At 35.6% G+C, this 18,659-nt stretch overlaps 1 protein-coding gene across 1 annotated transcript; it reads left to right on the top strand.

Moving 5' to 3' along the window:
* Positions 1 to 10,529: 10,529 nt before the first annotated feature.
* On the top strand, positions 10,530 to 14,148 carry LOC139866525 (uncharacterized). The gene is made up of 4 exons (XM_071854777.1): positions 10,530 to 10,908; positions 11,004 to 12,739; positions 12,832 to 13,708; positions 13,785 to 14,148. Exons 1-4 carry the CDS (start codon positions 10,833 to 10,835, stop codon positions 13,955 to 13,957), a joined length of 2,862 nt encoding a protein of 953 aa, XP_071710878.1. The 5' UTR covers positions 10,530 to 10,832; the 3' UTR covers positions 13,958 to 14,148.
* Positions 14,149 to 18,659: the final 4,511 nt, after the last annotated feature.

Below are 18,659 nucleotides of genomic sequence, written 5' to 3'. Positions count from 1 at the left end.
TATTTATACACTTTTGAAAAACTTCAATACACTTATCAAAATACTTCTACTTAACAAAAATGCTTACAATTACATTCTCGTTCAGTTTCATCAACAATTCTACTCGTATGCACCCGTATTCGTACTCGTACAATACACAGCTTTTAGATGTATGTACTATTGGTATATACACTCCAATGATCAGCTCTTAGCAGCCCATGTGAGTCACCTAACACATGTGGGAACCATCATTTGGCAACTAGCATGAAATATCTCATAAGATTACAAAAATATGAGTAATCATTCATGACTTATTTACATGAAAACAAAATTACATATCCTTTATATCCAATCCATACACCAACGACCAAAAACACCTACAAACACTTTCATTCTTCAATTTTCTTCATCTAATTGAACTCTCTCAAGTTCTATCTTCAAGTTCTAAGTGTTCTTCATAAATTCCAAAAGTTCTAGTTTCATAAAATCAAGAATACTTTCAAGTTTGCTAGCTCACTTCCAATCTTGTAAGGTGATCATCCAACCTTAAGAAATCTTTGTTTCTTACAGTAGGTTATCATTCTAATACAAGGTAATAATCATATTCAAACTTTGGTTCAATTTCTATAACTATAACAATCTTATTTCAAGTGATGATCTTACTTGAACTTGTTTTCGTGTCATGATTTTGCTTCAAGAACATTGAGCCATCCAAGGATCCATTGAAGCTAGATCCATTTCTCTCTTTTCCAGTAGGTTCATCCAAGGAACTTAAGGTAGTAATGATGTTCATAACATCATTCGATTCATACATATAAAGCTATCTTATTCGAAGGTTTAAACTTGTAATCACTAGAACATAGTTTAGTTAATTCTAAACTTGTTCGCAAACAAAAGATAATCCTTCTAAATTGACTTTTAAAATCAACTAAACACATGTTATATATCTATATGATATGCTAACTTAATGATTTAAAACCTGGAAACACGAAAAACACCGTAAAACCGGATTTACGCCGTCGTAGTAACACCGCGGGCTGTTTTGGGTTAGTTAATTAAAAACTATGATAAACTTTGATTTAAAAGTTGTTATTCTGAGAAAATGATTTTTATTATGAACATGAAACTATATCCAAAATTTATAGTTAAACTCAAAGTGGAAGTATGTTTTCTAAAATGGTCATCTAGACGTCGTTCTTTCGACTGAAATGACTACCTTTACAAAAATGACTTGTAACTTATTTTTCCGACTAGAAACCTATACTTTTTTTGTTTATATTCATAAAATAGAGTTCAATATGAAACTATAGCAATTTGATTCACTCAAAACGGATTTAAAATGAAGAAGTTATGGGTAAAACAAGATTGGATAATTTTTCTCATTTTAGCTACGTGAAAATTGGTAACAAATCTATTCCAACCATAACTTAATCAACTTGTATTATATATTATGTAATCTTGAGATACCATAGACACGTATACAATGTTTCGACCTATCATGTCGACACATCTATATATATTTCGGAACAACCATAGACACTCTATATGTGAATGTTGGAGTTAGCTATACAGGGTTGAGGTTGATTCCAAAATATATATAGTTTGAGTTGTGATCAATACTGAGATACGTATACACTGGGTCGTGGATTGATTCAAGATAATATTTATCGATTTATTTCTGTACATCTAACTGTGGACAACTAGTTGTAGGTTACTAACGAGGACAGCTGACTTAATAAACTTAAAACATCAAAATATATTAAAAGTGTTGTAAATATATTTTGAACATACTTTGATATATATGTATATATTGTTATAGGTTTGTGAATCAACCAGTGGCCAAGTCTTACTTCCCGACGAAGTAAAAATCTGTGAAAGTGAGTTATAGTCCCACTTTTAAAAATCTAATATTTTTGGGATGAGAATACATGCAGGTTTTATAAATGATTTACAAAATAGACACAAGTACGTGAAACTACATTCTATGGTTGAATTATCGAAATCGAATATGCCCCTTTTTATTAAGTCTGGTAATCTAAGAATTAGGGAACAGACACCCTAATTGACGCGAATCCTAAAGATAGATCTATTGGGCCTAACAAACCCCATCCAAAGTACCGGATGTTTTAGTACTTCGAAATTTATATCATATCCGAAGGGTGTCCCGGAATGATGGGGATATTCTTATATATGCATCTTGTTATTGTCGGTTACCAGGTGTTCACCATATGAATGATTTTTATCTCTATGTATGGGATGTGTATTGAAATATGAAATCTTGTGGTCTATTATTTTGATTTGATATATATAGGCTAAACCTATAACTCACCAACATTTTTGTTGACGTTTTAAGCATGTTTATTCTCAGGTGATTATTAAGAGCTTCCGCTGTCGCATACTTAAATAAGGACGAGATTTGGAGTCCATGCTTGTATGATATTGTGTAAAAACTGCATTCAAGAAACTTATTTTGTTGTAACATATTTGTATTGTAAACCATTATGTAATGGTCGTGTGTAGACATGATATTTTAGATTATCATTATTTGATAATCTACGTAAAGCTTTTTAAACCTTTATTGATGAAATAAAGGTTATGGTTTGTTTTAAAATGAATGCAGTCTTTGAAAAACGTCTCATATAGAGGTCAAAACCTCGCAACGAAATCAATTAATATGGAACGTTTTTAATCAATAAGAACGGGACATTTCAGTCTGGATATCGACCGTGTCGGAAATCATCTTCTTATCATCCTTAGAAAATTACCTGCTCATTATTCTTAGTCTAGACATATCATATTGCAATGATTGCATGAATAGTGTATAGACAAAATTCATATCTTAGTGCATCTGCTGATTCATATCTTAGCGTATATGTTACTGTAGACTTTATCTGACACGTTTCCTTAATTTTCTCCATAATTCACGGGATCTTTGGAAGTATGTATAGATATTCTATATATAATTAGAATATCATTCGATATTCGAAAATCATTTCATATCAAAACCCTTTAACTGATCGTGAGAGATGGATCCTACACCTAGCTTGGATTCCATTAGTTCCGGAAGCGATTTCGAGATGTATATTGAAGCAGACTCCGAAGTCAATGAACCGGAAGTGCCTCAACCATTTAGTTATTTTTCTTTCTGAAGGAGATGGGGGTGGGTCCGAGACTTACTCACTCGATGGAGAAATGAAGAAGGCGAGCCCTACTGCGAACCAAACTTACCTCCTAACATCGGAAAAAACGATGTACTCACCGGTGAACCTATGCGCAACACTGTATTCACCCTTCTTGCTAAAGTTTTCCACCTCGAAGGTTTCATTACTGCAATCTCAGAAAATATTCAACCTCTACTTCTGAATACCAATCGAAGGGGAATATTAGAAGAAGTTAGGGAACTTCGAATTGATAATCAAGATCTATCAAATCAGATGACTGGATGGATAGATATGATAGAGGGTAGGATAGAAAACCTGACAAGAATGGTGCGTGAGCTACAAGCTATACTTACTACACCAACATCATCACCAACCTCAGCACCAACAACACTTGTAACACCGACAGCAATAGTACCACCATCAACAGTACCAGCAGCATAACCAGTACCAACAACAACAACATCATCACACGTCTCAACCTCGAAATCTATACCTCAAGCATAATCATCGTCCTACGAATCATTCTACATAAAATATCTTCGTCCTTCATGGCGATTATGTAATCTCTAATGTTTTAGATATTATGTACTCTAGTTCTAGCCGTAAATCTGATGAGTTTAATATCACATTGACTCATTAAATCCATGATTACATCTGAAGAAAATATATATGTCAGTATATTTTCATAAAGATTGTAATTAAAAATTCTTTCGTACAAACTGTTAATGGTAAAAATATTTTAACGGGTAGGTAATACCCGAGGAATATTTAAGATTTCACATTAATAAGTTACACTGCACATTCTTCGAATCTGATTCAACGGTCATTTACTATCCTACTTACATCCACAGATATATGAATCTGTTCACCACAGAATAACCTGTAACACCCTGTTTCCTCTGTATATGATTTATAGGTGTATTGGGTATGTACGATAGGCATATGAAGGGTTCGGGACATTTTCTAGTTTTAAGTCTTGTGTGAGGAGAAAATTACTCAGATCGCGCTTTATGTCGCGATGCAACAAAGGAGGCCGCGGTGCGGCAATGGACTGAAATTGAGATCAGAAGTAGGACAAAGAATGATCCCAGACCTAGTTATAGGTCGCGGCGCGAAGAATTAGGCCGCGGCGCGGCATTCTGGGTAAATTGGTGCCGGGTTTTTGTAATATTAAATGAAGTTCAAGGGCAATTTGGTCATTTCACGATTGAGCCAGATTTGAGGCTTTAACCTCATCCACTCATTCATTTTCTTTATTTTCTTTTTCCTTTTCTTTCCTATTTTCCTCTCAAAACTTAAAATCCTCAAGTGATTCAAGTGGGATTTTGGAAAGGAAGAAGCGGGTTTTGATCTTTGGCGTAGTTGACAAGTTTGTTCTCCTCGTTCTTAGCTACATGGTGATACTAGTGGTAAGCTCTAACTCCGAATTTAATTCTTGTGTTCATCATTCAATTTTGGGGCTTTGATTGTATGATTCATAGATGGAACCCATTTAGTTGTTAATTGGAGATTAACACCAAGATTCGGGTTTGTAAGTGTTAGAGGCGGATTTTGGGTTGGTTAATGATTTAACCATGTTTAAGACTTGAGGATGGTGTATAATCACTAGTATTAGCGATTATTGATGTTTTGGAGACTTTTAGGGTTCTTGTGGTTGACTAATTTTGACTAGAGTCGAAATTAGGGTTTGTTGAGGATTATAACCCGAATGTCAATTCAATGAGGGTTGTAAACTTAAAATGGATTAAGTTGAAGTATAAAACCGAGTTAAACATGTTTTGGTGTCAAAACTTGTAAATGGTGAGATTTTGACCTTATGGGTCAAAATTAGGGTTTATGGGCAATTTTAAGAACGATAAGTGTTTAACACTTGTGTTCAGGTTTAATTGGCGTATTAGGACCATTCTTACTTGTGTTAGTGATTATTGGTTAGTTTGGGCGCGGTTGGTGCTTGGAAGTGCATTTAGGTCGAAATTGCACTAGTTGTCAATTTGGGTTGATTTGTATATCCACCCTAATTGTGTTACTTGTTATGTGATAAATGGAATAGGTACATTCCATCGGCGATTGCGGATTATTCGGTGGCATTCTTCAAGGCGACAAGGTGAATGTTAATATCCTATGTGCATATGTATGTGTAGGATGGGTGCGGGTCGGGTGAAGTGGTTCTCGGTTATAGAGCTCACTTCACATATAGGTGGATTTGATGGATTTGTGTATAGGTCCAATTAGCATGGATGTGCATTTTGGTTGACCACCTTTGGCGAGGTACACGTTTTGTGTGTACATTATCACACGTGATTGTGAATTGGATAACCCCAATGGCGAAGGGTTGATACTGAATTGTGATGTGTTTATTCTTATGAATGGATATGTGTTGTACAAGTTGGTGATATATGTGTTGTACGCTAACGGCTTTACGAATGGATATTTTTTGTCCAAGTTAGTGATATATGTGTTGTACGCTAACGACTTTATGAATGGATATGTGTTGTCCAAGTTAGTGATATATGTGTTATACGCCAACAGTTTTATGAATGGATATATGTTGTCTAAGTTAGTGATATATGCATTGTACGCTAACGGTTTCATGAACAGATATGTGTTGTCCAAGGGTTAGTGATATATGTGTTGTACATTAACGGTTGTTACGAACACCGATGGAAAATTCGAGTACCATTCCTTTGTACGATTGGTTAACCTTGGGCGGTTTTACGCTCTGTTATATATACACACACACACACACACACACACACATATATATATATATATATATATATATATATATATATATATATATATATATATATATATATATATATATACATATATATATATATATATATATATATATATATATTAATGTATTGTTGTGATGTAGCTAACCCTCCGGGTGTAGCTTATTGGCGTTGTTCACATCGTCGTTGGTGACTTACTTTATTTGTTGATATCTTTAGCTTGTTTCTTAGAGATAGTATGGTATGCTTAGTGTAGTTGCCTTATACATGGATGCATCGGTATGCGGTATTTGATATTTGTGTGGCGTGTCCATTTTATACATATATATGTATGTAGTATATTATCATTCAATAAGCGTTAGCTTACCCTCTCGTTGTTGCTATTTTTATAGGATCGCATGCTTGGCGGCTTGGGTAAGCTTGGGGATTAGAGATCTTGGCTAGGTTGCTAAGAAGATCTTGCTTTTGTATTCGATTAGGATTTGGGTAGCGTAGTCCCAAATCACCATGCTCGGTTTTGGTTGGAAACTAAACTAGTCGGGTCGTGTATGTCCGTTTGGACAATTAATCAATGTATTAAATGTTTTAAGGTTTATTAAACCTTCTATTCTATTAAAGATGTTTATGGAAACACAATTGGGACCTAAAGTATTATTTAACGCGTATTAAAAGGAAAAAATTTTATGGGCCGATTTTAATACGGGTTGGGTTGTTTCAAGTGGTATCAGAGCATGGTCTAAGGGATTTAGGCGACTTGAGATAGGTGCCTAGACTTAGAATTTTGTGTGTGCTTATTTGTTGCGGGACTTGTAGGTGTACGGTTCGGAATGGAAACTTGGTTAGTGCCTTAGCGTGTAGGTGAACTAACTAGGATTTTGGCTTGTGTTGTGATGTAATTCTTGCGTGTGTTTTTATTGCGTAGAATTTTCGTTGTGTTGGTTATATCATCGAGCGAGGCGGTCGTTGTACTAACGAGTTGAGACAACGTGTGTGCGTAATAAGGACTTGCAAACCTTATTACGGGTGCAAATTGTGTCTAACAAGTGATGTACGACGGGTGTTGAGCAAGATGGGGCGGTGTTGTGCGTATGGTTTTATACGTTCGTGGACTAACTGTTTTGCATTCTTTATAATGAGACGCGAAACGAGATCGAGACGAATGCCGAGGAGTTTAATACTAGAGTTGCGGCCGTCGTTGTGGAGCAAATGAGTGCGTTGGACGAAAGAATGGATAGGAGGTATTCCGAATTTTGGGATAGTAGTGAAATGGAGCATTGTCTTAAGAGCTTCATGAGGACTAAACCTCCGATGTATGACGGGAAACCGGATCCTTTGATAAGCACAACTTGGATTTCGGATGTCGAAGGGTGTTTTCGTACTATTGAATGCCCTCCCGAGAAGAGGACAAGACTCGCTACTAGTTTGTTGCGGGGTAGGGCAAGGGATTGGTTGGATGGTAAGATTGATCTTGTCGGTGGCGAAACGTTTATGACCTTATCGTGGGACGAATTTAAGGAGGAATTCTTCGAGGACTTCCGGACTTCAGCCGATTTATGGGAGTTGCGTAATGAGTTGTGAAATTTGCGACAAGGATCAATGGATTTGAATACTCTCAAGACGACCTTTATGGCGAAGGCTCGTTTTTGCCCGGAGTATTTGGGGAATGATCGTTTATTGATGGGGGATTTCTATCGGACCTTGAATGATGACTTGAAGAATAAGATTAGCCGGGGTCAAGCGAAATCATTTGCGGAGTTATTCGCCTTGACTAGAGGTTTCGAGTCTTATTCGCGATCGAAGGTTGGTGAACCTTCAAGTGAGAGAAGGATTGATTCTTATGGTGCTCCAAGTAAGAAAACTAACGGCGCGAGTGCGAGTATGGGTAACGTGGAGAAAGGTTCGACGAGTTCTCATGCGCCTAGATGTTTCAATTGTGGTGTTAGGGGCCACAAGTTATGGGAATGCACAATGCCGAGAAGTAATGACGGAATGTGCTATTATTGTCATAAAGAGGGACATCGCAAGCTGGATTATCCCGAGTTGGCGGCGGCGAATACCGCAAGGAGACGTTAAGGTACGTTTCATTTTAATAGATACGTCCTTTGATTATTTATTTTGTGCCGATGAGTTTGAGTTGCTAAATGCCTTGTGTTGTGCATATTGTTGTTATGGGTGACGTTCCTAATGGAAGTACCCTATGGTGACATTTGATTGTCGGGCAAAGGGCATAAGACTTGGTGCAACCAAGCCTTCCTTAGTATTTGGGAAATGTTTCTACCAAACCATGGAAATGGGTTTTGGTGTTCGGTCGTTAAGCGCGTGTTCGCTTTTAGGTTGAAGTTGATGAACCATGAGGTTCGACGAGTGTGATGAAACCCGAGAGATCGAGTGTTGGATCTCGATGTATGTTGGTAAAGGAGTCTACGTGACGCGACATTAGGTGCCTCTTTTATACCTACTAGCGTGGTGTTCGACTCCGATTGTGTTGCGGTTACATTGTACTTAGGGTACCGAAGTGAAACCCTTAGGTACATGAGTGACCGGGTGAAATTTGACAAACTAAAGCAATTGGATGATTACGAGGGTATGGTTTGTGTAATTGTGGTACACTTTTCGTTCGAAGTGTTTAAGGATTGATTGAAATCCTTCGTGTGCTCAAGGTTGGAGCAAGATGTGGTGATGGGTCGTGTGAACCCAATTGTTGGTAAAGTCTACCTTTGGTAGCAATGTACGGTTGTACAAAATGCGGTTATGGAACGTAGTTCCAAGTGGGGGAGTTACACTCCCGCACGAGGAAGTTTTAGTGTGAGAATTCGGATAATGCTTATGGTAGATCAGAAATTTGTGTTGGGACTTAGTGTTGGTCGATTTGTGGTAGAGTACAATTTCGGTGAATTGTACTTCTGATTTTAGATTTGAAATTATCACCGAGGTGATAATGTGGAAATCTCGTTGAGATATAATAGACGTGTTTGGCGAGCAAGGTGAATTCCCTCGGTTAGGGGATGTGCGTGGTGGATTCTCTTTTAGAGAATTATTATTTCGTACCTATGTTTGATATAGGTGGTTCTTGCTCGATTGTGTGAATGGTTAGTGGTATCCGTTAGGATTCACTATGGTGTAGCAGAGCGCGATGTTACGCTACTCGTTGTTCAAGGCCAAAAGAGCGTTGATTGATGAAGCATGACCTTTAGGGTCCGCTAACTTCATCATGGGAGTATGTGATTGGTGGAGCATGACCTTCGGGGTCCACTGACTTCATCATGAGCGATGTGTTATATCGGTGAAGCATGACCGTTGACGGGGTCCGCTGACTTCATCCGGTGTTGAGATTGGTGAAGCATGATCTTCGGGTCCGCTGACTTCATCATGGTAGTGGATCGCGTGTGGTTTCGGATTCACGATGACGTGTGTGGTTTCGGTCATCTTATTGTGGAAGTGAGTCGCGTGTAGTTCGGATTCACAAATGACTCGTGTTGTTTCGGTCATTGTATTGAGGAGTGAGTCTCTTGTAGTTCGGATTCACAAATGACTCATGTAGTTCGGTCATTCCTCCGGGATAGTGACTCTCGTGTAGTTCAGATTCACTAAGGCGCGTGTAGTTCGGCCAATCCCGATTGTTGTTGTGGTGAAGGTAGTGAGTCGCGTGCAGTTCGGATTCACTAAGGCGCGTGTGTTTTCGGCCAGCCTTCGTGTCGTGTGATCTATTGGTTGTTTAATACACCAATGGTGGGGTCGTAAGGACCATGTTGTGTGAACTATCAGTTGTTTTATACGCTGATGCTGGGGTCGTGAGGACCGTGTGAAATGACCCGTTCATATACATTATAAACGATTCATAATAGTTGATTACATCGCGAGGTATTTGACCTCTATATGATACATTTTACAAACATTACATTCGTTTTTAAAAGACAAACTTTCTTTACAACGAAAGTTGACGGCATGCATACCATTTTATAATACATCCAACTATAATTGACTTAAAAATAATCTTAATGAACTCAATGACTCGAATGCAACGTCTTTCAAAATATGCCATGAATGACTCCAAGTAATATCCTTAAAATGAGCTAATGCACAGCGGAAGATTTCTTTAATACCTGAGAATAAACATGCTTTAAAGTGTTAACCAAAAGGTTGGTGAGTTCATAGGTTTATCATAACAATCATTTCAATATATTAATAGACCACAAGATTTCCGTTTATAAATATATGTACACTCGCAAGTGTATAAAACCGTTCTGCTTATGTTGAGGCCTCAGTAACCAACCTTAACAATAATATAATAAGTCATCTTCGCAAAGATGGATACGTACACTCGCAAGTGTATAAATAATCCTCGAAGTACTAAACATCCGCCCACTAGCTCTTATGTCTAGTGCAGCCTACAGGATGGGGGTGTTAAGCCCGATAGATCTATCTTTAGGATTCGCGCTCACATGCTCTTATAACATGTAACTAAATTACCTAGCACATCAATCCGCAGAATTATCATTTTTGATCACTTGTCTCTATTTCGTAAAGCATTTATAAAAGCAGCGCATGTATTCTCAGCCCAAAAATATATATTGCAAAAGCAATTAAAAAGGGAGCAAATGAAACTCACCATACTGTATTTCGTAGTAAAAATACATGACTTTTTTGCTCAGTTGGTCCCTCTATTATACCCCAAATCGCTGGTTTGGTCCCTCAGTTTTTAATTTGGCAATCAGAGTCCCTTTATTATTTTAATTTTGCAATTGGAGTCTTCCGTCTAACGGACATCCAAATCGAACGTTAACTCCCATCACGTGAGTTACACGTGATGGGTAATATCGGAATTAATTTTAATTCTTGGTACTGAATAAACCCAAACGGGTATGGTCCCCCACTTTTATCCACCGATTTTCACACTCATCCCTCCAAATAGTGTTAACCACGAAGTAAAACCTAAAAGCAAAATTGATTATCAATGGATGATTCAATGGATGATTCATGGACTATTCGTACATCAGAAACTGATCAAAAGGCTATCGACCAATTATACGGTATGTTTTATGCACCCAAAGCTCATAATTCTGTGGAACCCTAAATATTATTAGGTAATTGTTTTGTTAACTTTAATTTTTTACACATTTTTCAGATGTATACCCTGATTTGTTCACGATTGTGTTACATCATGGTGGATATTTTAGAATGGGTAGTGAAGTTGTGTACACAGAAGGTAAAATTGATTACATTGATTGTTTTGACATTGAAAAGTTTTGTTTAGGACAACTGGATTCAGTCATGCAAGAATTAGGTTATGATCCCACCAGGTCTGTGGTATATCGTTTTCTTAAACCCAATACAAACATGGATACTGGGTTAAATCTTTTAAATGATAATGAACATAGGGACTATTTGCTTAGTTGTCTAGAAGATGGTGATGTGATTTATAGGCAAATTGATGTGTATGCTGAACATGAGGATATGAAAGGGAAGAGGTTATGGTCAGAACAAATTAATAATGATAACTTAGTAGTTGGTGGTGTTCACAGTGATGGGAGCTTAGTAGAGGGTGATAACAGTGAAGGTAGTGACTCTGAGGATAGTGATTACATTGTTGATGATGAAAATGAGATTTTGGATGTTCATGTAGAGATGAAAGATTTTAATTTTAACATTGATAAGAATGTAGAGTTTATGGGAAATGGCTGTAACTCATTTGAAGATGATGAGGTCAATATTGAGGGTACAGAATTGGAAGTGTTGAACAATGATGGTTTTGAAAGCTATGATTCTCAAAGTGATGAAGAAGGGGTAAGGAAGAAGAGAATTCGTAATCATAAAAAGGAGGTTGAAGGTAGTGTTCAAGTGGGAAAAACTATCTTCTATCTTGGACAAAAGTTTGAAAGTAAATCAGAGGTTAGGCAAGCTGTGAGAATGCATGCTATTGAAACTAGGAGAAAGCTAGTTATTGTTAAGAATGACAAAAGAAGAATTAGGGTTAAATGTGAAGGGTTGTGTATAAATTCAAAAGGTGGTGAGATAGTTAGTCAAAGTGATTTGTCAAAGAAGACAAAATGTGATGTGGGGCCCAGTAACTTAAGAGTTAAAGGTGGTGTAGTTGGGAAGAGTAAAGAGAAAGTGACTAGTCAAATTAAAAAAGCAGGGGAATCTTGTAGTGGGAAGACTAACAAATGGGCAAAAAGGGAATTACACATTGTTTGTGAGTGGGTGTTGTTGGTATCCAAAGAAAAAGATAGTGAAGAATGGGAGGTTAGAACCTACAGACACCAACATGAATGTCAACCTGCAAGAATACTAAAATTCTGCACTTACCAATTTTTATCAAATCGGTTGGTACCTCAAATTCAAAAGAATCCAAAGATACCAATTAAAGCTGTCAGATCATATTTGGAAACAGAAACTGAATTAATCATCAGTGAGCATAAAGCATATCGTGCTGTGAGAAAGGCAACAAAGATGATTCAAGGGGATTATAAATCTCAGTATGCTGAGCTCAGAGATTATGTTTGTGAATTAAAGAGAGGTAATGTTGATACTACTGTTAAGTTTGAGGTTGAGCCAGGAACCCTAAAGTCTGAAACTAGGGTTTTCAAGAGAATTTACATTTGTTTGGGACCATTGAAGAAGGGTTTTAAAGCAATAGGTAGAGATCTACTTGGGTTGGATGGTGCTTTTATGAAACAACCTGCAACTGGTTGTATTTTGAGTGCTGTAGGGGTTGATTCAAACAATGGCATATATCCTGTAGCATATGCCATTGTTGAACAAGAGTGTGGTTCATCCTGGACTTGGTTCTTAGAGTGCTTGGGTCAAGATCTTGACTTGTCTACCAATTCTAACTTTACTTTTATCAGTGACAGGCAAAAGGTAAAAATTACTTGTTTAATTCATATTTAATTTAATTACATTACATTTGTTAATGGTTAGTTATTTTAACTTTTATTGTTTTATGCTGTTAGGGTTTAATACAAGCTGTTACAAATGTGTTTCCTTGTGCTGAGCATAGACATTGCCTTAGACATATTCATGGGAATATGAAAGGGGATTTCAGGGGTGTTGCTTATAAGAATCACTTGTGGAGATGTGCTAGTGTAACAACAGTTCCTGAGTTTGAGCAGGCTATGCAACAATTGAAGGAGTTTGATAATGAAGCTTTTGTTTGGTTAGCTAAAATTCCTGCCCATCAGTGGGCAAGGAGTCATTTTACAGGAAGGGCTGTATCAGATGTGTTGCTCAGTAACATGTGTGAGTGTTTCAACAGATGGTTAGTTGATGCACGTGACAAACCCATAGTTACAGCTTTAGAATACATCCGAGAGTATTGCATGAAGAGAATTGTTAATGTAAAGAAAAACATTTCCAAGACTAATGGCCCTTTAACACCTGCAGCCACCAAATTGTTTGAGAAAATCAAATCTGAGGCTCACCAGTGTACTGTCTTATGGGGTGGAGATCAAAGGTACCAAGTGAGTGGAAAAGTTAATCAATATGTTGTGGATATGGAGACTAGATCATGTGCTTGTAGAAAGTGGGAACTAACAGGGATACCTTGTAAGCATGCAATTGCAGTGTTTTATAACATGAGTGAAAATGGTTTGGAAACTGGTGAACCAGAAACATGGGTTCATCCAGTGTATTTGTTAGATACATGGATCAAAACTTACCAATACACCATTGAGCCATTGAATGGGAGAAGCTTATGGCCAAAGGCAGAAGGCATGTTCACTCTGGTATCACCAAAGACTATTTCCACACCTGGTCGTCCAAAAAAGAAAAGAAGGTTGTCCAAAAATGAAGTTGATGTCATTGGTGATAGTGGTAAACTTAGCTCAAAAGGTATGCTCATTTTATTTATTAATTACATCTAGTACCATTTCAATTAATATGGTATTTATTTTGTTAATATTTATAGGCAAGCTAAAGAAGTGTGGCACATGTGGTACTTATGGACACAATAAGAGTACTTGTACAGGTGAGAAGAAAAGAAGTGGGAATGTGGATAACAAGTGGACAAAAAAGACAGTGAAAGTTAAGCTATCTTCAAAGAAGACAATGGTAGTTGGAAAAGGGAAGAAGAAGAAGTGAATGTTGGTGGTGGTTTGTGTTTTAATCATGTGTTTTATGTCTACTTAAAACTTGTTATGTGACTTGGTACAATGTTTGTATTTTATTAAGGTGTGTTGTTGTCTTTTGGTAAGTTTAAGCACATTTGGTAACTGGTACTACGTACTTATGTTGACTTTTGGAATCTATGACATTTGGTAATGCTTGTATGTTTGTCATTTCACTTTAGTTACAATGTATTGTCTGTATGTTTGTCATTTCACTTTAGTTACAATGTATTGTCTTGTGTTTTTGGTTACACTGTATGACTTTGGTTACAATTTATTGTCTACACTTGGAGTCATTGTCTTGTGTTGTAAGGTTACTGATACACATATAAAACAGATGCAAAATTTAACAAAACAACCTTCATTCCATTACCATTACCATTTTACAAAGTACATCATACATACACCACAATTTCAATGACTAAAAAAATAAATACCAAACACAATCCAGCTAAATATACACATCATCTTCCAATTCGTCTCTCTTTTTTCTGCATCTTTGAGCTTTTCATCCACTTCCATTTTGGCATTCATAAGTGTAGCTAGGGCATTGATTGTATTTGGAGGATCATACCAAGCAAAGAAGTCGCACCTAGTGATCTGAGCAACAACATAAACAGGAAATGCTAACATCTTGTTAATTATTTCATAAAATTCGAAACAACATAAACAATCTTACCTTTTTTTCACATGTATAGAATCGACGTCCAGGGTTAGATTCAGTGCCAGATATTCGAATTACACAAGGTCGACCACACCAGCATTCCATTGTTATCGATTTGTAGCTCCAATTTCTGATTAATACGTTATGTAAATGAATTAGGGTTTCAAGTGAGAAGAGAGTGAAAAGCGGAGGATGAAAGTGGGGACCTTACCCGTTGGCGTTATTAAATACCAAAAAAAAAAAATTTAATTCCGATAATACCCATCACGTGTAACTCACATGATGAGAGTTAACGTTCGATTTGGATGTCCAGTTGACGGAGGGACTCCAATTGCAAAATTAAAATAATAAAGGGACTCTGATTGCCAAATTAAAAACTGAGGGACCAAACCAGCGATTTGGGGTATAATAGAGGGACCAACTGAGCAAAAAAGTCAAAATACATATAACGTCATTTAACAAGTGCAAGGTTGGCCTCGGATTCACGAACGTATCAATATTGAGATTTAATATTGCAGGAAAGTACGTAGACGCAGCGGAGATGATAAACACTAGATTGACCTCACGAGCATACCCATGAACCATACCCATCACCTCCATAGCTATAACCCGTAATTTCCTTAGCTTCGACTCATTCAAAAAACTATTTTGAAATCACTCGGACATCACTCCGTCGTAATATTTTATGTATACTAATAATATCTTGAAATAATACAGAGCAAATATATATATATATATATATATATATATATATATATATATATATATATATATATATATGTAAATCGATTGAGAGAGTTTAGAGAAATATATTTTCAAGTTTCTATGAAATAATGAAACCTATTGAATTCTATTTATAATAGATTTTTGAATTATTAAAGTGAATTATTAAAGTATGAATTATTAAAGTGAATTATTAAAGTATAAATTATTAAAGTGAATTATTAAAGTATGAATTATTAAAGTGAATTATTAAAGTATGAATTATTAAAGTGAATTATTAAAGTATGAATTATTAAAGTGAATTATTAAAGTTAAAGTAAAGTAAAAGTAAAGTAAAGGTAAAGTTAAAGTATAGTAAAAGTATAAAAACTATGTATGTATAATACGCGTATAAATATATATAATATTAATTTAAATCATTATATATATTTAATGAAATAAAATATAAATATCATTATATTTATTATACTGGTTAAGTAATGAGTTGTCAAAAGTGATTCTAGATATTTATAAAAGTTATATATATTTTAATAATAAAGTTCTTTTTAAACTGAAAACGTTTTTGTACGTTTGAAAATAGATTAATAGAATATTATGAAAACCAATTCTCCACTAACTTTTGTCTAACTTTCGTAAATGACACTTTTTGTTTTTATTTATAAATAGCTTTACAAATTATTCCGAATATTGTTAAAAGGAATAGATTTTCTCAATCATAGTGGACCTCTCAACAGAGACTTGTAATCATAATTCAATGTTTCTGATAATTCAAGCATTTAATATATTTTTTTTTAATTTCGTCGATAATCATATTGAAACAAATACGTTCATGTAAAGCATTATACGTTTAAATACTTTTTTGACATTTTCAATTTATAATATATACACATATACATACATATTCATATATGTTCATTTAATGGTTCGTGAATCATTGAAATTTGGTCGAGGTTTAAATGAATGTATAAACAAAGTTTAAAATCCTTGAGATTTAACTTAACAAACATTGCTTATCGTGTCAGAATAATATAAAGATAAAGTTTAAATTTAGTCGGAAATTTCTGGGTCGTCACAGTACCTACCCGTTAAAGAAATTTCGTCCCCGAAATTTGATAGAGGTCGTCATGACTAACAATGAGAATGTTATTATGACGATTATAAAGTTTTATCATGTCTAAGAAGTATGGATAAAATAATTCGATTACTCGAAGCGTATGAGGGAAGTTATCATAAATGAAGGAAATAAGATTATAGTGATTCGTCATATCTTTTGACGTCATCACAATTGATCTCTGAATTTAAAGAAAATCTTTGTAATCTATGTTGGATTTGATGCTTCGGTGACTAAGGAGATTATGATTCTCTTCGAATTAATATGATAATCCATCTTGATTTCTCTGTCGGGTATTTCACTATAAATCCACCTCCTTCGTTTCCTTACAACTCACACCTTCTATTCTTTCTCCCTCAACTCATATTTTAAAGTATTTGTCAATATGCTTCATCCAGTACTGATTCTCGATATACTCCTCACTTTCATATCTGTCATTCTTCTTTTTCATCTGCCTCCGGAAGAATCTATTTACTTCTACTATACTCTTGGTTTTATAGTGTTTTTAGTTCTCCCATGTCTTTATATTGCTATATGCATTGATATATACGGTTTGTGATTTCTGGGTTGTTGTTGGGTTTTATATCTTCCCTTATATTTCAAACTCCTTGCTTCTTCTATAATCATTGTCATCCACAGTTAATGCTCTCTTCTATTTGCTATGATTTATACTCCCATTTCTACTTCGGAGCTTTGTCCTTTCGTTTCTTCTTCTTACGATTAAGCACCGCTTGTAATGGTCCAGAATTCGCAGATATAAATTTCGGAATGAACATTGTTAATGTTCTAGGAAGGAAATTGTAATGACACGATCTTGATTTGTTAATTTACCAAAATACCCTGAAAAGACCGAATCATCAAGAAAATATATTCTTGATATTTTTAGAGATTAAATAGAATACAAGAGTCGTGTAACATAGCACATGATGACGTTATGATCTGTGAATCATCATGTTCCATTTAGAAACTCAGCATGAATTACTGTAATATAATCACGTTGATCAAGTGTCATTATATTATACTAACTCATGCTTCAGCTCCCAACACTTCTTCAAGAATATTCCTATTTTAAACTCGAATGTTTCAGAATTTAGAAACTAAAATAGTTTCCTTTATGATATAATACAGATAGCGCGAAGAGGTAAATGATTTCAGATAAGAATAATTATAAAAATATCTTCAGAAGTATGGATGATATTTATAATGAAAGATACGATGATATCTTAGAATGTCTAATATCAGAGGATGATGAAGGATATTGTCCGCAGGGGTTTAGAGTTAGGAGCAAGGTATTCGTTAATGACTTCAGCAAGTAATGAATCATTTGGATCCTTTGAAGGCAGGTTCAGCCTTTATGATTTGTCCACAGCCTCCTTCATACTTTGCTCAATCCGTTTTCCAGTTCTAAAGCTTCTCTTTTTCTGAGCTTTGCCAATATACTATCCTTTATAATCCAACTTTTTACTGTTAAGGTCGTTTACAGTTTTTGTTGCTTCATCAGCATTTTTCAAAATTTCGAGAACTGGTTCGCAGTTTAGGGTGTCTTTCAGAAATTTCTCATTCAAAGAATGTAAGTCTTGGAGGTAGACGTTGTGTGTATATGTAATTGTTGATGTAGACATGATGCGAGGTTTTAAAATACTGATTGCTGATTCTCAAAAATTGGTATGGCAATTCTTATTATAAGGTACGAATAAATATATGATAGGGTTTCGAAAATTATAATGATTTTTTTTTTTTTTGGAAAGTCAAAGATCAGTGAAGTTGTTGGTAAGTTTATTGCTAATGTGGTGAATATAAACGATTCCCCGGTAACGTTGACGAAAGGGCAACGTATCTATCGAGGTTATAATAAGACTAGTCCGACTGAAAAGTCGAAGTTGACTTGCTGGAGCTGTGACAAAACTGTCTACTTTGAAAAAGAATTGAAAAGTCATTTTAGCTAATAAATGTCAAAGGGTCTGACACGGATACGCGTTGAACTATAACTTTGGCTTCGAGAGCTTTTTTGGTACATAAATGTGGGTAATATGTGGTTGGATCATCATCTCGATTGTTCATTGTTTGAAGTGTCTTCGAAAACTTCGGAGAGTTTGAACACAGTTTGTAATCGTTAATATACATATGATGTTCTAACACAGTTTTGAAGTCAAAGTATAGCTTTGAAAGATGTAGGAA

Source organism: Rutidosis leptorrhynchoides, chromosome 9 (genome assembly GCF_046630445.1).
Source record: "Rutidosis leptorrhynchoides isolate AG116_Rl617_1_P2 chromosome 9, CSIRO_AGI_Rlap_v1, whole genome shotgun sequence".
Taxonomy (NCBI): domain Eukaryota; kingdom Viridiplantae; phylum Streptophyta; class Magnoliopsida; order Asterales; family Asteraceae; genus Rutidosis; species Rutidosis leptorrhynchoides.
The sequence above is the reverse complement of the archived record's forward strand: the minus strand, read 5'-3'. Positions and strand labels throughout refer to the sequence as shown.